The 27,700-nt window shown below is 37.6% G+C and overlaps 1 protein-coding gene across 5 annotated transcripts in view; it reads right to left on the bottom strand.

The window, feature by feature from the left end:
- IFT74 (intraflagellar transport 74) overlaps positions 1 to 27,700 on the bottom strand; it is a 102,413-nt gene that overhangs the window by 36,566 nt on the left and 38,147 nt on the right. For all 5 annotated transcript variants that reach the window (XM_012127648.5, XM_012127655.5, XM_042243501.2 and 2 more), the window contains exons 10-13: positions 26,305 to 26,367; positions 20,665 to 20,808; positions 19,050 to 19,090; positions 11,044 to 11,123 (exon numbers count right to left, since the gene is read on the bottom strand). In XM_012127648.5, coding sequence (XP_011983038.1) covers positions 11,044 to 11,123; positions 19,050 to 19,090; positions 20,665 to 20,808; positions 26,305 to 26,367 — 328 coding nt within the window. The remainder of the gene's footprint in view (positions 1 to 11,043; positions 11,124 to 19,049; positions 19,091 to 20,664; positions 20,809 to 26,304; positions 26,368 to 27,700) is intronic.

The following is a 27,700-nucleotide window of genomic DNA, read 5'->3' as shown; positions in this document are numbered from 1 at the left end:
TTAAACTTCAACTTTTTATATCATCTTTTACCTTTTTGTGTATTACTATAGTAGTAAGAAACTAATATATCAAATACTACTAAACTGGTAGGTTAAAATGAGTACACGTAAGTTTAAATGTTATAAACTAACTTTTGGCTTCAGTTCAGTTCAGTTCAGTCACTCAGTCGTGTTTGACTCTTTGCAACCCCATGGACTGCAGCACACCAGGCCTCCCTCTCCCTCACCAACTCCTGGAGTTCACTCAAACTCATGTCCACTGAGTCAGTGATGCCATCTAGCCATCTCATCCTCTGTCGTCCCTTCTACTCCCACCTTCAATCTTTCCCAGCATCAGGGTCTTTTCAAATGAGTCAGCTTTTCACATTAGGTGGCCAAAGTATTAGAATTTCAGGTTCAGCATCAGTCCTTCCAATGAACATTCAGGATTGATTTCCTTTAGTATGGACTGGCTGGATCTCCTTGCAGTCCAAGGGGCAAGTCCAAGACTCTTAAGAGTCTTCTCCAACACCACAGTTCAAAAGCATCAATTCTTCAGTGCTCAGCTTTTTTTCATAGTCCAACTCTCACATCCATACATGACTACTGGAAAAAACCATAGCCTTGTCTAGACAGACCTTTGTTGACAAAGTAACGTCTCTGCTTTTTAACATGCTCTCTAGGTTGGTCATAACTTTTCTTCCAACGAGTAAGCGTCTTTTAATTTCATGGCTGCAGTCACCATCTGCAGTGATTTTAGAGCCCCCAAAAATAAAGGCTGACACTGTTTCCACTGTTTCTCTATCTATTTGCCGTGAAGTGATGGAACCGGATGCCATGATCTTAGTTTTCTGAATGTTGAACTTTAAGCCAACTTTTTCACTCTCCTCTTTAATTTTCAAGCTTCACCCAATTTATCAATCATACATTCTCTACAAAATGTTTTAAATTTTGCCAAGAAAGTTTCTTTATAGTTATGCAGACAAAGTCTGGTAATTCTATCTACTAGAGGCATTTAAAATATATACATTAAAAATCCTCTAAATATGTAAAAGTTAAATTATTGCCTAAAGTCCACCATTTCTAAAGAGAAGAGAAAGTACCATTTTAAAAAGTTTGTTTCAACAGAGTAATGTCAACAAAATCATATGGTTTAATGAGTAATCCTTGGCATGTATACTAAATACAATGTTAAGTTCTTAATTATTTCCTAAAGCAGTGGTTATCAAACTTTAGCATGCATCTGAATCATCAGGAGGGTTTGTTGAAACAAACTGCTAAACTGTATTGTCAAGGTTTCATGTTCAGTAGGTTTGGGGTAGAATCCAAGAAGTTTCATTTCTGACAAGTTTCAGATGATGCTAATGTGCCTGGTCTGAAGATAACACCACTATACTAATGAATAGTTTAACCAGTCTCCAAATTGAACACCAAGAAATGACTCATTCTTCACTGAATGTGTATTGAGAAACTAAAGAATAGCAGCATAAAGATGTCATTTGAAATCTCAGATACCAGATGGTAAGCTGAAAATGTTATCCTGTATGTTCCAGAGAAAATACTAATGGGAAAATTCTTTCCAAACATGTTTTGAGAAAATCTTCTTGACAGTTATTCAAGCTTCAGTTTATAAATTAATAGCATTAATACTAACAACCAGAAAGAAAAACACCAATACAGTATACTAACACATATATATGGAATTTAGGAAGATGGCAATGACGACCCTGTATGCAAGACAGGAAAAAAGACACAGATGTGTATAACGGACTTTTGGACCCTGAGGGAGAGGGAGAGGGTGGGATGATTTGGGAGAATGGCATTCTAACATGTATACTATCATGTAAGAATTGAATCGCTAGTCTATGTCTGACGCAGGGTGCAGCATGCTTGGGGCTGGTGCATGGGGATAACCCAGAGAGATGTTGTGGGGAGGGAGGTGGGAGGGGGGTTCATGTTTGGGAACGCATGTAAGAATTATTAAAAAAAAAAAAAAAAGAATGAATGTAAACCCAGACACAGGAAAAAAAAATACTAACAACCAATAACTAACATTTATGCACAATTTTAAAACTGCATGCTATTCTGAGTCATACACATACACACACACACTCACACAGTGTTCATTTAATCCTCACAGTAACCCTAAGAGGGAGGTAGGTACTGTTACTATCTCCCTTTAAAGACGAAGAAACAAAGGTATAGAAAGGTCAAGTAGCATGGCTAAGATCAGCCAGTAAAACAGAACAGCCCAGGTTTGAATCCTGGCATTCTGGTTGTAGAACCTGTGCTCTAAAACAAAACTTTTCTGTCTTCATAAATTCTATTTTATCTGACAAAATCAGAGAATAAAAGCTTCTAACCTGGGCCTTGGAACTATGAGTAGAAAGAAGTAACCTACAGACAAACCAAAGGGTTGTATTTTATGTTTTTACTATTCTTTTAATTGGCACTCACTAAACATTTAATGGTTGTCTTTTTTTTTACTGTTCTTGAAAGCAGTATATAAATCATGGAATAAACTGAAATGAATTCATCTGAAATTTAAGACAGTAATCATATGATCCTATAGCATTTTATTATGACACATATCACATTAGAGCTGTTGGATATTTAGATGTCTGTGATATATTGTATTAATAACCACATGATAGTTTGTTTCATCAATATCTGGGAAAATACCATACTCTCAAATTGAAGGAATAATTTATAGTTAGTGACGATGTCCAAAAATCCTTCTTGGAGCGATATGTGACTGTACTTTGTAAACTGCATTCCTTAAGCCCAGTCTGAGTATGTAGATGTCCAGAAAATTAGCCCCACCTTGTGGATCATCATAGTAACACAGATTCAGGCTTTGGAGAACACTGAATTGTCAGAGAACTATGTACTGACTGACAAAAACTAATAACTAGCACTGGTGAGGAAACACTTTCACACACTGCTTGTGGTTGTATAAAATGGTACAACCTTTTATGGAAAGAAATTTTAAAAAATAATAAAAATTGTATACATAAATAACATTCTATTCAAAATTTCACTTCTAGAAATTTAGCCTATAGAAATAAACAAATTAACAAACGTATGTATCAAGGAGAAATTTTCAAGGTTATTTACTGCAGCATTATTCTTGGTAGTGAAAAATTAGAAACAACCTAATGTCAATCAATGTAGGAGCTTCCTTGGAGGTTCAGTGGTAAAGAATCCTCCAGCCAGTGCAGGAGACCTGGGTTAAATCCCTGAGTTGGGAAGATCGCCTGAAGAAGGAAATGGAAACCCATTCTAGTACTCTTGCTTGGAAAATCCCAGGGACAGAGGAGCCTGGTGGGCCATAGACCATGGGGTTGCAAAGAGCTGAACACAACTTAGTGACGAAACAACAACAAATGTCAATGCGGATATAGCTAGTGCTATTTAACAACCAGATCAACAAGACCACAGCTAACAGTTTTTCTAAGTACAAAGTTAAAAGACTCAAGCCCAGAAGAACTTTATAGTATCACTTAATTAAACATATACATATATAAAATATATATATACAATTATATATACATGTGCTGTGTATAGAAAAAAAGTCCAAAGGCTATGCTGTAAATAATGATTACCTCTGAAGTACAAGTATGAGGAGAAAAGCAATGAAGGATGAGTATAAGGAGAAAGGAGATGCCTTTTTACTTTATACACTTTGGTACTGCTTGAATTTTCCCCATGATAGTATATACCGGATTTGTATTTAAAAAGTATACAATTAAAAAGTAAGTTATGTGGAGTCTTTAAAATAACTTGAACTAGTGTAAGGAAAATTTTTAAAAAGCAAGAAGGGGTATCCTTGTAGATGCTGGTTGATAATTGCACAGTTAGTGAAAACACATGAGAATGGTCATTTGAGGCAAAACATACACACCCACAAACCAGTAAAATGAAGAACATTCAAGATGATTAAACTCTTTAGAAATTCTGGATAAAGTTACAACTTGTAATTTTTTTATAAAGGTTGAATGTGCACATCTAACCCCTCACCCCACCCCCACCCCCCAAACTCCTCTAAAATGACAGTAAAAAGAATTTTTTAAAGGTCAAACTCCTGGCAATGAGGAATACGGGAAAGGAAACAATAATAATAAAGATCCCCTGGAGGAGGGCATGACAACCCAGTCTAGTATTCTTGCCTGGAAAATCCCATGGACAGAGGAGCCTGGCGGGCAAAAGTCCATAGGGTCTCAAACAGTCTGGCAATGTAACTTTTAGCAAATTATAACTTTAAGGACTTAAAAAATGCCTAAATATGATGAATTTAATGAAGCTGTTGGATTACAGGACCACCATTAATACCTACTAGAGAACATAACTATACCTAAACCAATATCAAAAGATGCCTTTAAATTTAGAATTATGCAAACCTTTTAAAAGTTTATTTGAAATGCAAACCTTTTAAAAGTTTATTTGAAAATCAAAAGGTTGGAGGAGTACTAACAAAGTCAGACATGAACAAACACATTTATGGTTTAAATGCTATCTTAACCAGAACCCCTACAAGGCAAAAGGTAGCCAAGCTGGATTATATACAGATGCCATACATGGAAGAAACAGGTAACATCTAAGAAATTAATAAAATGGGTCAGAAGGAGTAAAGCTAGGAGCAGAGATAAGTATGGACCAGAGAGTCAACCTGATAATCCTCCACATCTTAAGGAGCAGATTATCCACAATCTTGAATCAAGGGACTCCTGAGAATGCACACATAGAATCCACCTCTTTCTTTATTGAAAATCATAAGGAATCCAAATTGGAAAAGAAGAAGTAAAACTCTCACTGTTTGCAGATGACATGATCCTCTACATGGAAAACCCTAAAGACTCCACCAGAAAATTACTAGAGCTCATCAATGAATATAGTAAAGTTGCAGGATATAAAATCAACACACAGAAACCCCTTGCATTCTTATACACGAATAATGAGAAAGTAGAAAAAGAAATTAAGGAAACAATTCCATTCACCATTGCAACGAAAAGAATAAAATACTTAGGAATATATCTACCTAAAGAAACTAAAGACCTATATATAGAAAACTATAAAACACTGATGAAAGAAATCAAAGAGGACACTAATAGGTGGAGAAATATACCATGTTCATGGATCGGAAGAATCAATATAGTGAAAATGAGTATACTACCCAAAGCAATTTACAAATTCAATGCAATCCCTATCAAGCTACCAGCCACATTTTTCACAGAACTAGAACAAATCATTTCAAGATTTGTATGGAAATACAAAAAACCTCGAATAGCCAAAGCAATCTTGAGAAAGAAGAATGGAACTGGAGGAATCAACTTGCCTGACTTCAGGCTCTACTACAAAGCCACAGTCATCAAGACAGTATGGTACTGGCACAAAGACAGACATATAGATCAATGGAACAAAATAGAAAGCCCAGAGATAAATCCACACACATATGGACACCTTATCTTTGACAAAGGAGGCAAGAATATACAATGGAGTAAAGACAATCTCTTTAACAAGTGGTGCTGGGAAAACTGGTCAACCACTTGTAAAAGAATGAAACTAGATCACTTCCTAACACCGCACACAAAAATAAACTCAAAATGGATTAAAGATCTAAATGTAAGACCAGAAACTATAAAACTCCTAGAGGAGAACATAGGCAAAACACTTTCAGACATAAATCACAGCAGGATCCTCTATGATCCACCTCCCAGAATTCTGGAAATAAAAGCAAAAATAAACAAATGGGATCTAATTAAAATTAAAAGCTTCTGCACAACAAAGGAAAATATAAGCAAGGTGAAAAGACAGCCTTCTGAATGGGAGAAAATAATAGCAAATGAAGCAACTGACAAACAACTAATCTCAAAAATATACAAGCAACTTCTGCAGCTCAATTCCAGAAAAATAAACGACCCAATCAAAAAATGGGCCAAAGAACTAAATAGACATTTCTCCAAAGAAGACATACGGATGGCTAACAAACACATGAAAAGATGCTCAACATCACTCATTATTAGAGAAATGCAAATCAAAACCACAATGAGGTACCACTTCACACCAGTCAGAATGGCTGCAATCCAAAAATCTGCAAGCAATAAATGGTGGAGAGGGTGTGGAGAAAAGGGAACCCTACACTGTTGGTGGGAATGCAAACTAGTACAGCCACTATGGAGAACAGTGTGGAGATTCCTTAAAAAATTGCAAATAGAACTACCTTATGACCCAGCAATCCCACTTCTGGGCATACACACTGAGGAAACCAGAATTGAAAGAGACACATGTACCCCAATGTTCATCGCAGCACTGTTTATAATAGCCAGGACATGGAAACAACCTAGATGTCCATCAGCAGATGAATGGATAAGAAAGCTGTGGTACATATACACAGTGGAGTATTACTCAGCCGTAAAAAAGAATTCATTTGAATCAGTTCTGATGAGATGGATGAAACTGGAGCCGATTATACAGAGTGAAGTAAGCCAGAAAGAAAAACACCAATACAGTATACTAACATATATATATGGAATTTAGGAAGATGGCAATGACGACCCTGTATGCAAGACAGGGAAAGAGACACAGATGTGTATAATGGACCTTTGGACTCAGAGGGAGAGGGAGAGGGTGGGATGATTTGGGAGAATGACATTCTAACATGTATACTATCATGTAAGAATTGAATCGCCAGTCTATGTCTGACGCAGGATGCAGCATGCTTGGGGCTGGTGCATGGGGATGACCCAGAGAGATGTTATGGGGAGGGAGGTGGGAGGGGGGTTCATGTTTGGGAACGCATGTAAGAATTAAAGATATTAAAATTTAAAAAAAAAAAAAAGAAAATCATAAATTGCGAAGGCAGGAATCCTCTAGAAGGTACTAAAACTGTTGCTAATTAATCAAGCTCTCTCTGCATATAAGAGTATATTTGCATAACTTAAGAACTAGAGGGCCAGACTTCCCTGGTGGTCCAGTGGGTAAGAATCTACCTGCCAAAGCAGGGGACATAGATTTGACCCCTGATCTGGGATGATGCCATATGCTGCAGAGCAACTGAACCTGTGCATCACAACTACATAAACTCTCGTACCCAGAGCCCATACCCCACAAAAAGAAAAGCCACCACAATGAGAAGGCCCCATGCCACAACTAGAGAATGGCCCCCACTCAATGCAATTACAGAGAGCCCACATACAGTAATGAAGACCCAGTGTAGAAGGAAAAAAAGATTAAATTCTTAAATGAGAAACGAAACGAAGTCGCTCAGTCGTGTCTGACTCTTTGCAACCCTGCGGACTGTAGCCTACCAGGCTTCTTTGTCCATGGGATTCTCCAGGCAAGAATACTGGAGTGGGGTGTCATTGCCTTCTCCAGGGGATCTTCCTGACCCAGGGATCGAACCCGGGTCTCCCACATTGGAGGCAGACACTTTAACCTCTGAGCCACCAGGGAAGCTTCTCTTAAAAAAGAACTGCAGGACCCAAAGAAGTGACTAGAGGCCAATTATCACCTTTAATTGATTCTACAAATCTTTCCCTTCTAAAATACAGGGAAATTCCCTCATGGTCCAGTAGTTAGGACTCTGTGCTCTCACTGTGGCGGGCTGGGGTTCAATCCTTGGTTGGGCTAACCCTACAAGCTGCAAGGTGTGGCCAAAAATTAATAATAATTTTAAAATATTTAAATAAAATAAGGACTGTTTGATTCATTCCACAAAGATTTATTGAATGCTTATTTTCCCAGGCACTGTGTTGATGAAAGAGGAAACAAGACACAGTCCCTGTCCTGGAGGACATACAGCCTAAGAGAAAGACAAACATCTAAGTAGAAAGTGGTAGTCATGTGGTCAATGCGTTTATGCCAGCCATGTGCTCTGGTAACAGAGGGGTCATTCACTTAGCCCAGCCCAGAAATAGGTCAGGGAGGGAAGTCAGGGTTAATTATGTTGGACATAAAAGGATACATGAGCTAGATCTTAAAAGGTGAGAAGTTAGGGAGATAAATAACAGGGAAAAGAACATTCAAGATAAGGGAATAAATAATAGGAACAAAGGATTGAATGTGAAACAATCCTTTGATATATGGTAAAGGGGGTGAGGTGTGAGGTACCACTGGTATAATAGATTATTATTATTATTATTAGAATGTAAGCGTAGAGATGACAAGGGACAGAAAGGGAGACTGACAATGTACAGGCCAGATTACAGAAGAACTAGAATGCCATACAAAGATTCTTAAATGTTTTCTTGTAGGTCATCGAGAACCACTGTTAAGCAGGAGAACGACAGAAAATCACTTTCACATAAGTCAGTCTGGCATACTGTGGTGGATGAATCTGAGAGGGAGCAAGAATGGAGGTGGGGAGACCAGTTAGTAGACTAGTGCAGTAGTTCAGGCAAGAAATAATGAGATCTGTACCTAACAGAAATCCCTGTGCTGTTCACAATATTCACAGGGTAGTAGAAGAACAGGAAACTCATCCACTGAGAGAGATATATATGAACACATCATATTTATATATCACATATGTTCTTATATTTAAGTATATAAATATGGGCTTCCCAGGTGGCACAGTGGTAAAGAGTTTACCTGCCAATTCAGGAGACACCAGAAACACAGGTTTCATCCCTGGGTCGGGAAGATCTCCTGTAGTAGGAAATGGCAACCAACTCCAGGATTCTTGTCTGGAAAATTCCATGGAAAAAGAAGCCTGGCCAACTATAGTCCATGAGGTTGCAAAGAGCTGGACATGACTGAGCAACTGAGCACACACACACACACACAGACACGTGTGTCTGTGTGTGTGTGTGTATATAAAATAAAGCATATGTATATATACTTTTTTGCTCCTTTTTTTTTTGCTACTATTACATTATAGATTGCATCTTTCTACATTAATCAAAAAGGACAGGGAATTCCCTTGTGGTCCAGTGGTTAGGGCTCTGTGCTTGCACTGCAAGGGGGACACGTTCGATCCCTGGTAGGGGAACTGGATACTGTAAGCCACAGCACAGCAGGAAAGGACAAAGAATTTTTGAAAAAGAATGTTAGAAAACCAAAAGGAGAAAGCAAGCTACAATTAAAAGCATTCTATTTATTTTAGAACTGGGATTCCCTGGGGGCTCAGATGGTATAAGAGTCTGCTTGCAATGCGGGAGACCTGGTTCAATCCCTGGGTTGGGAAGATCCCCTGGAGAACAGAGGAACTTTTAGAACTAGCAATTAATAAATTTAAATTTAGAAGGTGGAATATTATTTAAAATGTATCCTATAAAGTATCTGACAGATTTCTCAGAAATCTGCAATACTAGATCTATATACACTAAAAGCAATAAAATAATTTAATAAAGAAAATAACATGACCTTAGTGAAACTGCCTTGCCATGTATACCATTTAATATTCATAAAGCTTAGTGAGGTAGGACCATTATATTTATTTTGCAAATGAGAAAAATGAAAGCTCAGAAAAGTTTACTTTCCTAATACTCAGGGCTTAAAGTTTGTCTGTTTTTAGAGATCTCATTGACATATGAAAGTGAAAGTGAAGTCGCTCAGTCATGTCTGACTCTTTGTGACCCTGTGGACTGTAACCTACCAGGCTCCTGCATCCATGGGATTCTCCAGGCAAGAATACTGGAGTGGGTTGCCACTGCCTTCTCCAGGGGATTGTCCCGATCCAAGGATCGAACCAGGGTCTCCCACATTGCAGGCAGATGCTTTAACCTCTGAGCCACCAGGGAAGCCATGTCGTCACATGCAAACAAGACTGTAAGCATTTCACAAGAATATTTTCATTTCACAAATATGGCACTTCATATCAGAAAGCCAAGATTAGGTTTGAGCAATAAAACTAAGACTTTGGGGTCAAAGAGAACTTGGCTTATATCTAGACTCTACCTGTTATTAGTTGTGAGAATATGAGTAACTTCTCTGAGCTTCAACAAGCATAAAAGAGGTTAACGAGGCTTCAAAGGGTTCAATCCCTGGGTTGGGAAGATCACCTGGAGAAGGGAAAGGCTACCCCCTCCAGTATTCTGGCCTGGAGAATTTCATGGACTGAGTAGTCCATGGGGTTGCAAAGAGTCAGACATGACTGAGCGACTTTCACTTTAACAGTAACATCTTTTAGGATTTTAAATAGCTCAACTGGAATTCCATCACTTCCAGTAACTTTCACAGTAATGCTTCTGAAGGCCCACTTGACTTCACACTCCAGGATGTCTGGTTCTAGGTGAGTGACCACATCATCATGTTTATCCAGGTCATTAAGACCTTTTTTATATAGTTGTTCTGTGTATTTTTGCCACTTCTTAATCTGTTCTGCTATACTAGGTATATTATTTACAATACCATACCTAACTCTTAAGAATATATAGTCAAGTGTTGATAATCCAATTAACATATTAACTGGTTTGCAGTTAATATGGGATTAAAGTGCCATAGTAATCCACTTTCCCCCTTTATTAGAGAGAAGCTGGTTAGAAATCTGTAATGCCCAAAGTCTTCCCCCAAACACACACACACTGTAGCTCCCAAATTCATACCACAGCATTTCCACCCCAAGAGCTCAGGTTCTTGCCTTGGTTCTTCAAATGCCACTGCTAAAGAAAGGTGACAGAGAACTGGAGTAATCAGTATTTGCTACCTCATTACTGGGCCCTCTGGGGAATAAATTCCTATACATTTTGTGATATTTATGACTTGATCCTCACTCCTCCACAACTCTACCACATGGCCTATGCTGAAGAAGTATAATTTAGAAATCTGTGAGCAACTTTAACCCACTTTACTTGATTAAAAAAAAAAAAAACTTCTTGGCAAAACAAAATAAATTCTTGTTATTATACAACCATTTTAAGTTACATACAGCTTTTAGTTGGCTTTAATTCAATACTAACTATATTTAGTATTGTAGTAGTTTAGTATTTTAGCAGTTAAACTTAGTGATATCACAAAGAATTAAATAATAAACCCCAGGCAAAGAGTACCTGAGACCCTATAAATACTGCTATGTATCTATTTTTTAGTCTATTATTATACATCATAAAAATATTAAAAAATTACCTTGGTGTTCTTCTAAATCCATGTCAAGTTGTCTAATTTCTTCATTAAATTGATTTATTTTTTCTTTTATATCTGTTAACCTGTTGAAAATATTATTTAATTAATCTATGGCAGACAATTTTGCTACTCAAAACATTTAGTGATGATGTTACAAAATCTTTAATCTTTTCTAATCTGCAGAAATAATATTGATAAAAGTATGCTTTATTCTGAGAATAGTACTATAAATTTTGAGAGAAAAATATTTTTTCATGATTCACCTTTAGAGTACAAGTATATTCCGAGAATGTCAGGTTGCCTGACTTCAACAGCAGACACTTCCCCAAAGTTCTTTTGAATTTTACTTGTGATATTAAGAAAATAAAAAATCTTTAACAACGTTATTTATGTAGGTTTGTATAAACTAAACTAAGTTAGCAAGTTTGTCTGAAAAGTTGGAAAATAACAGAAAATTTACCATTGAGAGCAGATTATATGTGTTAAAATTTTCACAAAAGCAGTTGTACTTATTACAAAACTATAGTAATCATTAGAAAAAATCTAAGATCATAGCATCTGCTCCCATCACTTTATGACAAATAGAAGGGGAAAAAATGGAAGCAATGTCAGGTTTTCTTTCCCTGGGCTCCAAAATCACTGCAGACGGTGATTGCAGCCATAGAATTTAAAGATGCTTACTCCTTGGAAGGAAAGTTATGACCAACCTAGATAGTATATTCAAAAGTAGAGACATTACTTTGCCAACAAAGGTCCGTCTAGTCAAGGCTATGGTTTTTCCAGTGGTCATGTATGGATGTGAGAGTTGGACTGTGAAGAAGGCTGAGCACCAAAGAATTGATGCTTTTGAACTGTGGTGTTGGAGAAGACTCTTAAGAGTCCCTTGGACTGCAAGGAGATCCAACCAGTCCATTCTGAAGGAGATCAGCCCTGGGATTTCTTTGGAAGGAATGATGCTAAAGCTGAAGCTCCAGTAGTTTGGCCACCTCATGCGAAGAGTTGACTCATTGGAAAAGACTCTGATGCTGGGAGGGATTAGGGACAGGAGGAGAAGGGGACGACAGAAGATTGAGATGGCTGGATGGCATCACCGACTCGATGGACGTGAGTCTGAGTGAACTCCGGGAGTTGGTGATGGACAGGGAGGCCTGGTGTGCTACGATTAATGGGGTTGCAAAGAGTTGGACACAACTGAGCCACTGAACTGAACTCCTTGGAAGGAAAGCTGTGACAAACCTAGACAGCGCATTAAAAAGCAGATATGTCACTTTGCTGACAAAGGTTCCTATAGTCAAAGCTATGATTTTTCCAGTAGTCATGTACAAATGTGAGTTGGACCATGGACCATAAGAAAGGTTGAACACCAAAGAACTGATGTTTTTGAATTGTGGTGCCAGAGAAGACTCTTGGGAGTCCCTTGGACTGCAAGGAGATTCAACCAGTCAACCCTAAGGGAAATCAATCCTGAATATTCTTTGGAAGAACTTATGCTGAACCTGAAACTCCAATATTCCAGCCACCTGATGTGAAGAGCAGACTCACTGGAAAAGGCCCTGATGCTGAGAAAGATTGACGGCATAAGGAGAAAAGAGGAAGCAGAGGATGAGATGGTTACATAGTATCACCAACTCAATGGACATGAATTTGAGCAAACTCCAGGAGATAATGAAGGACAGGGAGCCTGGCATGCTACAGCCCATCGGGTTGCAAAGAGTTGGACATGATTAGTGACTGAATAATAACAACAAATAGTGTTACAACAACATCAAGACAGTATGGTACTGGAATAAGAAAAGATATATATAGCCATGGAATAGAATTGTTTTGAGTCTAGAAAAAGAACTATATCTATATACATTTGTGGGGCCCTAAATGGGAAACCTTGAAAAAAGAAGGGCTAGCTTTGCGGTTTAGAGGTAAGATGGCCCCTGGCGGAAGAGATGAGGGCACGGCCTAAGTTTGTTAAAACTTTTGATTGGCTCTCTTGATTTCCGGGCAGGTGGACAGCGCGTCATCACCATAGACTCCTGTTACAATGAAGCGCATGACGACCGGACCTTTAACGTGATTGGTGCAACCATGGTATATTAAGATTTAACCTTTAACGTGATTGGTGCAACTATGGCATCTTACAATTTGACCTTTAACGTGATTGGTCCAACCCTCCCAAAACCCCCTTGCTTACCTATATAAACCAAGAGTTTGTGGCAATAAAGCAGAACTGCTTAGACGGAAACCCTGTCTCGTCTGATTGTCTCTCACTCGCCGAGGGGCTGGGTTGGCGGACAGCAGGCTCACCTCTCCTCAGGACCCCTCGGCTTTGCTGAGGGAAGTTCCACTGCCTCTCTCTTTCTGCGGAGCGCCCCCCGCATACACTGATTTTTGACAAAGGTACCAAAAGAGTTTAACAGAGGAAGAACATTAAACAACATTTGTTGAAAGAATATTTCAACAAATGGTACTGGGACAGCTGGAAATGCACAAGGAAAAGAATACCACTGGACTCCTACCTCATACCATTCACAAAAGTTAATGGATCACAGATCTAAACATAATAACTGCACTATAAAACAGTTAAATAAAAGTAAAACATAAGCATAAGTCTTTGTGAACTTGAATTAGGCACTGGTTTCTTGACACCAAAAGCACAAGCAACAAAAGAAAACAAACCAGACATCATCAAAATTTAAAATTTCTGTGTTTCAATGAAAACCATAAAGTAAGTAAAAAGCAAATCCACATAATGGAAGAAAAATTTTGCAAGTTATTTACCTGATGAGAGAGTCTATTTAGAATATATAAAGAACTCTTACAATTCAATAAGACAATAAATGGGACTCCTTTGACAGTCCAGTGGTTAAGACACTGCACTTCCAATGGAAGGGACTCCAGTTCAATCCTTGGTCAGGGAACTAAGATTCTGTGTGGCATGGTCAAAAATAAATTAATAATTCAATTTAAAATTGGGAGGACTTCCCTGGTGGCCCAGTGGTTAAGAATTTACCTGTCAATGCTGGGGACATGGGTTCAATCACCAGTCTGGGAACTAAGATCCCACACGCCATGGGGCAACTAAGTCCATGAGCTACACCTACCAAGCTCCCACACCCTAGAGACTGTGCTCCAAAGCAAGAGAAGTCACTGTAAGGAGAAGCCCATTGCATTGCACCTAGAGAGTGGCTCCCGCTCTCCACAACTAGAGAAAGCCAGAATACAGCAACAAAGAGCCCACGCACTGTAAGGAAGAACCAACGCAGCCAAAACACAAATAAAATTTATAAAACTGAATGAAAAAAATGGGAAAAGAATATGAACAGATATTTTTCCAAAGAATATATACATATGACGAATAAATGCATAAAAAAAGGTTCAACATCATTCATTAGTCATCAGGAAAATCGAAATCAATGAGATACCACTTCACACACACAATAATGGCTATAATAAAAAAAAAGGTAATAACAAGTGTTGATAAAGTCATGGAGAAACTGGAATACTTAGTTACTGCTGGTGAAAATGTAAAATGGTTTAGCAGCTTTGGAAAATAATCTGGCACCTCCTCAAAAAGTTAAATATAAAGTTATTGTGTGAATCAGCACTCCCAGGTAAATTCCACTCTTGGTAAATACACAAGAGAAGCAAAAATATATGTCCACACAAGAAATTGTACATGAATCTTCATACCAGCATGATCCATCATAGCCAAAAAACAGGAACAATCCAAATGTCAATTAATGAATGGATAAATAAATATGGTCTATCCATGCAATGGGATATTATTTGGCAATAAAAAGAAATGAAATACTGATACATGCTACAACATAGATGAACCTTCAAAACATTTAGTTCAGTCCAGTCACTCAGTCGTGTCCAACCCTTTGTGACCCATGGACCGCAGCACACCAGGCCTCCCTGTCCATAACCAACTCCCGGAGTTTACCCAAACTCATATCCATTGAGTTGGTGATGCCATCCAACCATCTCATCCTCTGTCGTCCCCTTCTCCTCCCGCCTTCAATCTTTCCCAGCATCAGGCTCCTTTCAAATGAGTCAGTTCTTCACATAAGGTGGCCAAAGTATTGGGAGTTTCAGCTTCAGCATCAGTCCTTCCAATGAATATTCCAGACTGATTTCCTTTAAGATGGACTGGTTGGATCTCCTTGCTGTCCAAAGGACTCTCAAGAGTCTTCTCCAACACCACTGTTCAAAAGCAACAATTCTTTGGTGCTCAGCTTTCTTTATAATCCAACTCTCACATCCATACATGACTACTGGAAACACCATAGCTTTTACTAGACTGACCTTTGTTAGCAAAGTAATGTCTCTGCTTTTTAATATGCTGTCTAGGTTGGTCATAGGGCTTCCCTGGTGGCTCAGAGGGTAAAGCATCTGCCTGCAATGTGGGAGATGTGAGTTCGATCCCTGGGTTGGGAAGATCCCCTGGAGAAGGAAATGGCAACCCACTCCAGTATTCTTGCCTGGAGAATCCATGGACAGAGGAGCCTGGTAGGCTTAGTCACGGGGTCGCAAAGAGTCGGACGCTACTGAGTGACATCACTTTCTTTCTTTTTCTTCCTTTCTAGTTTGGTCGTAACTTTTCTTCCAAGGAGCTAGTGTCTTTTAATTTCATGGCTGCAGTCACTATCTGCAGTGATTTTGGAGCCCCAAAAAATAAAGTCTGACACTGTTTCCACTGTTTCTCCATCTATTTCCCATGAAGTGATGGCACCAGATGCCATGATCTTACTTTCTGAATGATGAGCTTTAAGCCAACTCTTTCACTCTCCTCTTTCACTTTCATGAAGAGGCCCTTTAGTTCTTCTTCACTTTCTGCCGTAAGGGTGGTGTCATCTGCATATCTGAGGTTATTGATATTTCTTCCGGCAATCTTGACTCCAGCTTGCGCTTCATCAAGCCCAGCATTTCTCATGATGTATTCTGGATATGTTAAATAAGCAGGGTGACAATATACAGCCTTGATGTACTCCTTTCCTGATTTGGAACCAGTCTGTTGTTCCATGTCCAGTTCTAACTGTTGCCTCTTGTCCTGAATACAGATTTCTCAGGAGGCAGGTCAGATGGGCCGGTATTCCCATCTCTTTCAGAATTTTCCACGTTTATTGTGATCCACACAGTCAAAGGCTTTGGCACTGTCAATAAAGCAGAAGTAGATGTTTTCCTGGAACTCTCTTGCTTTTTCCGTGATCCAACAGATATTGGCCATTTCATTTCTGGTTCCTCTGTCTTTTCAAAAACAAGCTTGAACATCTGGAAATTCATGGTTCATGTACTGTTGAAGCCTGGCTTGGAGAATTTTGAGCATTACTTTGCTAGCATGTGAGATGAGGGCAACTGTGTGGTACTTTGAGCATTCTTTGGCATTGCCTTTCTTTGGGATTGGAAGGAAAACTGAGCTTTTCCAGTCCTGTGCCACTGCTGAGTTTTCCAAATTTGCTGGCATACTGAGTGCAGCACTTTTACAGCATCATCTTTCAGGATTTGAAACAGCTCAACTGGAATCCCATCGCCTCCACTAGCTTTGTTCGTAGTGATGCTTTCTAAGGCCCACTTGACTTGGCTTCCAGGATGTCCAGCTCTAGATGAGTGATCACACCATCGTGATTATGTGGGTCCTGAAGATCTTATTTGTATAGTTCTTCTGTGTATTCTTGCCACCTCTTATTATATTCTGCTCCTGTTAGTCCATACCATTTCTGTCCTTTATTGTGCCCACCTTTGCATGAAACATTCCCTTGGTATCTCTAATTTTCTTGAAGAGATCTCTAGTCTTTCCCATTCTATTGTTTTCCTCTATTTCTTTGCATTGATTATTGAGAAAGGCTTTCTTATCTCTCCTTGCAATTCTTTGGAAGTCTGCATTCAAATGGGTAAATCTTTCCTTTTCTCCTTTGCTTTTCGCTTCTCTTCTTTTCATAGCTATTTTTAAGGCCTCCTCAGACAACCATTTTGCCTTTTTGCATTTCTTTATCTTGGGGATGGTCTTGATCACTGCCTGCTGTACAACATCATGAACCTCCGTCCATAGTTCTTCAGGCACTGTGTCTACCAGATCTAATACCTTGAATCTATTTGTCACTGCTACTGTATAATCATAAGGGATTTGATTTAGGTCATACCTGAATGGTCTAGCGGTTTTCCTACTTTCTTCAATTTAAGTCTGAATTTGGCTTAAAGAGTTCATGATCTGAGCCACAGTCAACTCCTTGTTTTTGCTGACTGCATAGAGCTTCTCTATCTTTGGCTGCAAAGAATATAATCAATCTGATTTCGGTATTGACCATCTGGTGATGTCCATGTGTAGACTCTTCCCTTCTGTCAGAAGAGGGTATTTGCTATGACCAATGCATTCTCTTGGCAAAATTCTATTAGCCTTTGCCCTGCTTCACTGTGTACTTCAAGCCCAAATCTGCCTGTTACTCATGGTATTTCCTGACTTCCTACTTTTGCATTCCAGTCCCCTATAATGAAAAGGACATCTTTTTTGGGTGTGAGTTCTAGAAGGTCTTGTAGGTCTTCATAGAACCATTCAACTTCAGCTTCTTCAGCAATATTGATTGGGGCATAGACTTGGATTACTGTGATACTGAATGGTTTGCCTTGGAAACAAACAGAGATTATTCTATTGTTTTTGAGATCGCATCCAAGTACTACATTTCGGACTCCTGTTGACTATGATAGCTACTCCATTTCTTCTAAGAAATTCTTGTCCACAGTAGTACATATAATGGTCATCTGAGTCAAATTAACCCATTCCAGTCCATTTAGTTCGCCAATTCCTAAAATATCAATGTTCACTTTTGCCACCTCCTGTTTGACCACTTCCAATTTGCCTTGATTCGTGGACTTAACATTCCAGGTTCCTATGCAATATTGCTCTTTACAGCATCAGACTTTACTTCCATCACCAGTCACATCCACAACTGGGTGTTGTTTCTGTTTTGGCTCCATCCCTTCATTCTTTCTGGAGTTATTTCTCCACTATCTCTAGTAGCATACTGGGCACCTACCAACCTGGGGGGTTCATCTTTCAGTGTCCTATCTTTTTGCCTTTTCACACTATTCATGAGGTTCTCAAGGCAAGAATACTGAAGGGTTTGCCATTCCCTTCTCCAGTGGACCACATTTTGTCAGAACTCTCCACCATGACCCATCCATTCTAGGTGGCCCTAAGTGGCATGGCTCATTCATTGAGTTAGACAAGGTTATGGTGTTCAGATTTGATAGTTTTCTGTGATTGTGGTTTTCTGCCCTCTGATGGAGAAGGATAAGAGGTTTATAGAAGCTTATGGGAGAGACTGAAGGGGAAATAGGGTCTTGTTCTGATGGGTGGGGCCATGCTCAGTAAATCTTTAATCTAATTTTCTGTTGAAGGGTGGGGCTGTGTTCTCTCCACATTATTTGACCTGAGGCCAAACTATGGTGGAGGTAATGAAGATAACGGTGACCTCCTTCAAAAGGTCCCATGCACTTGCACTGGTACACTCAGTGTCCCCAACCATAACGGAAACATGCTAAGTCTAAGAATCCAGCCACATAGGACTATACATTGTATGCTTTCATTTATATGAATGTCCAGAACAGGCTAACCTATAGAGACATAAAGCAGAGTGGTTGCCTAGGACTGGGAACTGGGGATGAGAGGTGTGATGGGATATGGGTTGTTAGTGGGGTGAGTGAAGTGTTTGAAAATTGACTGAGGTGGTGGTTACACAATTCTGTGAATATACTAAAAACCTCTGAATTGTACACTTTAAATATGTGAATTGTATATTACATCACAATAAAGCTGTTTTTAAAAAGTAATTATACTATGTAATGGCTCCTAACTAAACATTCAAAGAATTATTTAAAGCTATAAATAAAACTGAAAGCTGCACTGTCACTATGAACCACTGAAAAAAGAGACTAACAATATGCATCTCTTATACACTTACACAATTTAAAAGATAAGAAATGAATGTAAAATGTCCTAATGTAAATGTACTTACTGCCGCTCCATGCTGGCTATTTCCTGATTATCTTCTTTAACCTATAAATGTATAAAGAGAAAACAGAATTTAAAGAACTGTTCATTGTTAGGCCATCTTAAAGAGATTTTCCTTCTAAGGCATGTACTGAAATGTCAAATCTAGTCTCTTTCTTTTAACTTATTTCTTAAAATTCAACCTTTTAAGTTAAAAGGAACATCACTGGGGAACTAGTCACAGATTTTTCTTTTCTCCTCAAAGGAAGAGTGGTGACTGATATATCCATACCTATCCAACAAAGCACAATCAGACTAATACATTTTCAGGACCGAATCAGTTTAAATAAATATCTAGGATGTTTGAGCCTGTCTCCCTACCCTTGCTCCCCCTCTTACCTACTCCCAACCCACACACAAAGTAGGGTTGCCAGATTTAGCAATCCTCATTACATTTCAATTTCAGAAAAACAATGAGTAACTTTTGTGGTATGTATATACTATGCAATATTTGGAATACACTTATCATCTTTATGTATATATTTATTCTGAAAGATTATTCATTGCTTATCTGAAATTCAAATTTAACTTAATCATTCTATATTTTATTTAGCAATTCCATCCCGGGATCACTCTTTAGTCCCCTGCCTTCAATGATCTCTTTCCAAGGAGTTTCAGAGATGCTAGATTATAGTACCTTTATAGAATGATTCTAATACTTAAATAGCTCCTGTGAGTGCTAAGTCGCTTCATTTGTGTCTGACTCTTTGTGACCCTATGGACTTAGCCCACCAAGCTCCCCTGTCCATGAGATTCTCCAAACAAGAATATGGAGAGGGTTGCCATGCCTTCTTCCAAGGGATTTTCCCAACCCAGGGATCAAACCTGCGCCTCTTGTGTCTCCTACACTGGCAGGCAGGTTCTTTACCACTAATTCCACCTGGGAAGCTTGAGGTGATCCTTACTGTTCTTACAAACCCACTGGATTCAATCTAAGACCACAAAGGAGTCCCATTTACAGGTTATTCACTAGAGTTGTTTCCGAAATATACAGGGTCCTAAGGGCTATATGTTTAGGGTGTTTTAGGGTGTCTCAGGATAAATAACAGGCTAAATTAAAGCCAGCCTTGGGGCAGTAAGAAAACTACTGAACACGTGTGATACAACATGCTGACATACTGTGATTTCACAGGACATTTTAAATCCATTCACTTTCATCCAGGCACTGATAGAAATAACCACATAAAGTCATCAGTCTTGGGACACTTAATTTTCTAAATATGAGGCCTAACGCAAATAAAGGAATACATTTTCTGTAAGACTGTCTAATTATTTACTAACCAATAAGAAGAGTTTTTCTTGTAAGGAACCAAGACATGAAAAAATGATCAAATATGGATGAAGACCACACAAAATTAGGATTTAAGTAAAAAAAAATAAGTTTTTATGTGAGAAATGACTTTTATCTAGATTTTCTTGGTCAAGCAGTTCATATTAATTTAGGTGGAGTTTGCTTTTTACCGTTTTATTTTTTAAATAAGCTTACTGGCTTTCTGTTCAATGCATATGCCTTAAATAAAACAACTGTATACATTTACCAAATCCTGACATTTTAAAATAAGTATGTTTGTTTTTCCTACCTGCTTGAGTAATCTCTCTCTTTCTTCCATTGGAGATCCTATATTTTTGTCTTCTGCAATCATCTGATCTCGATGGGACTCCAACTCATAAAGTTTTTCATGTAACAACACAGCCTCCTGTTTTACCTGGGAGTGTGCTATTTCCTAAAGAGAATAAAAAAAATAATTTTAGTATTTTATCAAAAACTATTCAAATAGTTTCCAGTTTATAACTATAACTATAACTATAACTAGGGACAAATTTAAACTACCAGCTTCTTTAAATAGAGATATCAAGTATATACAATACTCAAGAATGCTACAAATTCTAAACACTGAAGAATAAAAATAAATCCCTATATACGTGTGTAAGCTATTCAGTCTAAGATTCACAAGAAGGTGGTAACTTTAGTTTATTTTAGTTTCTAAATATAAGACCTAAACAAAGATATAGACATCTCTACCAGTGGGAAGACAATAAAGAAAATGAAATGATATAACTTGAACCACAAAACCCAATCCAAAGTCCAAAGAACTGATCTCTAGAAGGAAGATATTTTCCCCTAAATAGATCATATATAAGCTTTCCTACAATGTTATGGGTTGAATTATATCCCCCCAAAATATACGCTGAAGTCCTAATCTCCAGCACCTGTGAACGTGACCTAATTTGAAATGCAGTCTGTGCAGATTTAATTAAGTTCTGATATCCTGAGGTCATTAAGGTGAACCTTAACCCAGTATAACTGCTGTCTTTATTGAAAAAGATAAAAACAGAGATACATGAGGATAAAAACAGAGATACATACACACACACACAGAGATACATGAGGAGAATGCCATTTGATGATACTGGCAAAGAATAGAGTGATACAGATACAAGTTAAGAAACAAATACCAAGGATTGACAGCCAGCACCAGAACCTAGGAATAGGCAAGGAAGGATTCTACCTAGTGTTCCAGAGGAAGCAAATCTCTGCTGATACTTTAAGACCTTTAGCCTCCAGAAGTATTAGAATATTTCTTCTGTTGTTTTATGTCACTCAGTTTGTAATACTTTATTACAGCAGCACTAGGAAACTAGTAGAAATGAGTAGTAAAATGATCATGTATTCACCACTGTTCTACTGTTCACAAAGAGAAAATAAGGGACAGGATAATTTCAAAAGAAAATAAAAAGAGCTAGGGGTGTTAGTGGTGATTATAATGATGAAAATAACATTTGAAGCTACTATTTAATGAGCATGTATTCTGTGACAGGCACTATACTTCAAATTCTTCATATACCTTATATATATACTTTATACTTAATATGTTCTTATATATAAAGTATAGACTTTATACTTCATATTCTCTTAACACTCAAAGTAACTCGGTAAGACAGTACCATTAATTCTGTTTTACAGATGTGAAAATTGATTATCTGAGATCTAAAGAATTTTTCTAAGTTAACAAAAATAAAAGTTAATGCTGATATCTGAAACCAGGCCCACAGCATTAACAAGATTTTTAAGAGGGAAGAAAGAGCTCCTCCTTTTTGAAAGCAAAAAAGAAAGAATAAAAAAAAGGGAAAAATTGAACAAGAGGAAATATCTGAAAGTCCATAGGCAAAGGGTTATATGCGGTTTTGGACCATGAATTTTAAATCATTATAACTAAGCTCAAACACATCTTTATTAATGAAAATAGGTACAACACATTTTTGCTAACAAGAAATAAGTTTGTTTATTCCTGTAGCATAAAAATCTGTGCCTCAGGATTCAACTAGCTCTTAGAAAGCATTTTCTGCCTCCTGCTGGTTGTAGAAGCATTTTCCCTGCAAAAAGTTGTTGAAATGCTTGAAGAAGTGGTTGTCGGTTGGTGGAAGGTCAGGTGAATATGGCGCATGAGGCAAAACTGCATAGCCCAAATTGTTCAACTACTGAAGCACTGGTTGTGCAACATGGGGTCAGGCATTGCCGTGGCAAAGAATTGGGCCCTTTCTGTTGAATCCTTTCTGGATTCAGAAAGCTGTAGAGGATCAGATGGGCTGCAGACCACCAAACAGTGACTAAGACCCTTTTACGGTATAAGTTTGGTTTGGGGAAGTGTTTTGAAGCTTCTTCTCAGTCCCACCACTGAACTGGTTGTCACCAGTTGTCACATAAAATTCACTTTTCATTGCATGTCACAATCCAATCGAGAAATAGTTGTTCTGTAGAATAAGAGAAGACAACACTTCAGGACGATGATTTTTTTGAGTTTTGGTCAGTTCACAAGGCACCCACTTATCGAGCTTTTTCACCTTTCCAGTTTGCTTCAAATGCTGAATGACTGCAGAATTGTTGATGTTGAGTTCTTAGGCACTTTCTTGTGTAGATTTAAGAGGATCAGCTATGATGATAGATCTCAGTTGGTTGCTGTCAATTTCCGATGGCTGGCCACTGCACTCCTCATCTTCAAGGCTCTCATCGTCCTTGCAAAACTTCTTGAATCACCACTGCACTGTATGTCTGTTAGCAATTCTCGGCCAAATGCAATGCCGATGTCATGAGTTGTGTCTGCTGCTTTATGACCCATTTTGAACTCAAATAAAAAAAAAATCCTCACATTAAAAAAACTGCTCCAATTCGCCTTTTGTCTAACATCCTTTCTATATTCTAAAATAAATATAAAATAAATAGCAAGTAATAAGTCATTAGCAAGAAAACATGAAGTGAGAAATATGCATTAAAATGATGTATAACATAACCACATTTATTCAAGAATGTATTCCAATATCAAATGGCAAATTTCAACAATCCAAAGCCACAATTACTTTTGTACCAACTTAACAATATATTAGCTTTAGGTGAAAAGTCATGATAATAAAACATCAACAGAAAAACATGCAGACATTTTGAGGTATCCCTCTTCACAGTATCTTCCCCTTCCGTTTTACTTAACCACTTATAGACATGTTCAAATTTCATCTTGATAAAACCATTCCTGAAGACTCAAGCTCATGTTGATCCTTCACCTGATTTTTTTTCACACCCCTGTGAACTGAATCAACAATACTTAGCACAGTAGTGAGCATACAGCAGATACTAAATACTTGTTGACTGATATTTGACATAATGTTTTTTTTAATTTTTATTTTTACTTTATTTTACTTTACAATATTGTATTGGTTTTGCCATACATTGACATGAATCCACCATGGGTGTACATGCGTTCCCAAACATGAACCCCCCTCCCACCTTCCTCCCCATAACATCTCTCTGGGTCATCCCCGTGCACCAGCCCCAAGCATGCTGTATCCTGCATCGGACATAGACTGGCAATTCGATTCTTACATGACAGTATACATGTTTCAATGCCATTCTCCCAAATCATCCCATCCTCTCCCTCTCCCTCTGAGTCCAAAAGTCCGCTATACACATCTGTGTCTTTTTTGCTGTCTTGCATACAGGGTCATCATTGCCATATATATGTGTTAGTATACTGTATTGGTGTTTTTCTTTCTGGCTTACTTCACTCTGTATAATCGGTTGTTTTAAACCCACAAAGGAATCCAGCTAAGGTTAAACAGAATTAGGATTTACATTTTCTTCATTTGAGAATATTGTAACATTTCTTTAAATTCACGTAGTTTTAGGCAGATATGTACTAATGCCAAAAAGAGTGAAATAAAAAAAATTTATTTCAAAAAAGAAATAAAAGGAATCCAGATCAGAAAAATCTGACTGTTTGCAGATGACATTATACTATACATAGAAAACTCTAAAGATACTATCAGAAAATTACTAGAGCTAACCAGTGAATTTAGCAAAGTCACAGGATACAAAATCAATACACAGAAATCACTTGCATTCCTATATACTAACAATGAAAAATCAGAAATAAAAATTAAGGAATTCATTACTGCAACAAAAACATATAAAATATCTAGGAATAAACCTATCTAAGGAGGCAAAAATTACTATATATAGACAATTATAAGACACTGGTGAAAGAAATCAAAGACAACATAAACAGATGGAGAGATATTCCATGTTCCTGGGTAGGAAGAATCAATATTGTGAAAATGACTATACTACCAAATGCAGTCTACAGCTTCAATGCAATCCCTATCAAATTATCAATGACATCTTTATAGAACTAGAACAAAAAATTTCACATTTCATATGGAAACACAACCCCAAATGGCCAAAGCAGTCTTGAGAAAGAAGAATGGAGCTGGAGGCATCAACCTTCCTGACTTCAGATTATACTACAAACCTACAGTCATCAAGATAGTATGGTACTGTCACAAAAAACAGAAACACAGACCAATGGAACATGATAGAAAGCCCAGAAATAAACCCATGAACCTAAGGATACCTTATTTTTGACAAAGGAGGCAAATGATGGATTGATTAATGCATGCTGTTAATGAATATATGGGGAAATATACACTTTCATACATTGGGATTAGGAGTATAAAATGAAACAAGCTTTTTGGAAGGCAATTTGGCAATGTCACAACATTTAGAAGTTTGTAACTTTTTACCCAATGTGGGAAATTTATCTTAAGATATACTCACAGTAACTCAGCAAAAAAATGTATATTTTTACTACCACATTGTTTTATAATCTTAAAAAACTATGAAAAACCTAGTCATCTACAAGGCTGTGCTATATATAATCATACAATGTAGTACAGTGTAGTAATTTCAAATAATGAGGGAGATACTTTAAGAGTTGATATGAACAGATATTTGAGAGAGAATGTTATATTAAAAAAAAAAAAGATAGGCTGCAGACAGCATATCCAGTGTACATCCGACTTGAGGTTTTTCTCAACAGTAAAACAAAGATAGGATTAGAGGATTGTTGTGAAGGTAAAATGACAATGAGCACATAATAAGCACTCATCAAATGTAAGCGAGACTGTCTAGAAAGAGAGAAAAGAAACAGGCATTTTTACATTCATCTTATGTAATATTTTATAACAAATACGTTTTGTGAACTTTAAAATGTTTTTCGCTCAGTTGTGTCTGACTCTGCAACCCCATGGACTCTAGCCTACCAGGCTCCTCCCTCCATTGGATTCTCCAGGCAAGAGTACTGGAGTGGGTTGCCATTTCCTTCTCTAGGGGATCTTCCTGACCCAGGGATCGAACCCGGGTCTCCCGCATTCCAGGCAGATGCTTTACCCTTTGAGCCCCCAGGGAAGCCCTTAAAATGCTTTAGATCAATAATAAAGCAAATGCGAGCTTTTACATCTTTAACGAACTGATCTCCCCTTCTTCATTTGTTTTTACTCTTGTTCACGTTTCTAAATTACCATTAGATTTTGTGTGCCTCAGCAGGCACCCTGATTTTTTTACAGGTAGGTACTCAATAACTGAATCTGCCATGATGTGCTAAGTCACTTCAGTCATGTTCTGACTCTTTGAGACCCTTTGGACTGCAGCCTGCCAGCCTCCTCTGTCCATGCGTTCCCCAGGCAAAAACACTGGAGTGGGTTTCCATGCCCACTGAATCTACTTTTTTACTTAAGGACAGTTGAAGTCCTGAGTGGGAAAAAAATATATTATACTCCTGTTAGTAAACTACTAAATAAATATATACCTGAATGAGTTCCATTAATACACTCAACTGAATTACCTTTTGTAGCTGAGTAATATGAAAACTTATACTTCATTTTATACTTACAGATTCCAAGTTCTCTTTTTTCATATTCAGTGAATCTAGCTGTTGCTGAAGTGTATCTAATTCCTAAGAAGGGAAAAAAGCAAATATATATTCAAATCACATTAAGAATAGTTCATTTATCAACATGTCAAATATATGTGTTGAAGTAACTTTTGTAAACATTTTCAACCCATATCTTATAATTTGACTAGAATTTATTAACACTCATTATTTCTATTTTGCCAAATTATTTCATCATTATTAAAAACCTTACCATGATCTACCTTTTAAATACTTCATGAATTATTAAAAGGGAGCCAGAACTTTTCAGTGAATCATCACTGTGTTCTGAGAATATCAAATATCAGAAACTTTAAATTAATGATGTTACTGTTTCAAGTTATAATTTTTATTTGACTTTTTAACCACGTTTCCATATTTTTCGACCATTTTCTGTTAAGGCCAAGACCTATAGCAATTTACATGGCTCACTCTTAGGGATAAGACCCTTCAACTGTTTACCATTGACTCTTGAACATAACAGGTTTGAACTGCATGGGTCCACTGACATACAGATTTTTTTTCAAGAAATATATAGTACTCAGTCCAAAGATGGTTGAATCTGTAGATGTGAAACCTCAGACACTGAGGGCAAACTATAAGTTATATGCAGGTTTTAAACTGCACAGGGGTTGCCGTTCCTAACATCGAAGTTGTTCAAGGGCCAACTAGACCCATTCAAAAACCCCTGTGCAATATTAGCTATACTTTGATAGTATTTCAGCATTTTTATCACACTCTTTCATCAATATTTTATATTTCATAAATTGTGTCTGAAATAAAAAGTCATATTAACTTGTCAATAAAGGATTATCTGAGAAACTAAAACTACATTCATTGGTATTTGTGGGGACTAATTCTCTTTTAATTGCTTGTTTAAGGAAAATCTGGGCATGAAAGGGCAATAATACTTTCCAAATCTGAGTCACCATTATGACTGAATGCTGAGAGCAGTCTCAATAACCCCTCAGCGGGCATCAAAATTGCTTACCATAATTAGGGGACAATAACTGTTCAAATTGAGGACATAGCAAGTAAAAAGTGTTTATTAGGAAGGAAGAAAAGGAAAGAAAGTAAATATCCATATGGCTCTGTTGTATATGGCCTTTTAATGTTTCCATTAAAAGCTCATTATAAAACAAGTGCTTCATGTATTGATATCTTTATGACCTGCAAAAACGAATGATGCATAGAACTGAATAATATAGTAAAAGTTACATCACTATACAACATAAGAAAACAAAGTTTTCTAGATGAGTGTTTCCCAAATTTAAAGGTTTGTATGAATCATCTTGTTAAAATGAAGACTCTGATCAGTAGGTCTAGTCAAGCTCTCAGGGGATGCCAGTCCTGCCCA

The sequence above is a fragment of the Ovis aries genome, chromosome 2 (assembly GCF_016772045.2).
Source record: "Ovis aries strain OAR_USU_Benz2616 breed Rambouillet chromosome 2, ARS-UI_Ramb_v3.0, whole genome shotgun sequence".
Taxonomy (NCBI): domain Eukaryota; kingdom Metazoa; phylum Chordata; class Mammalia; order Artiodactyla; family Bovidae; genus Ovis; species Ovis aries.
Note: the sequence above shows the minus strand (reverse complement) of the source record. Positions and strands in the feature narration are given on the sequence as shown.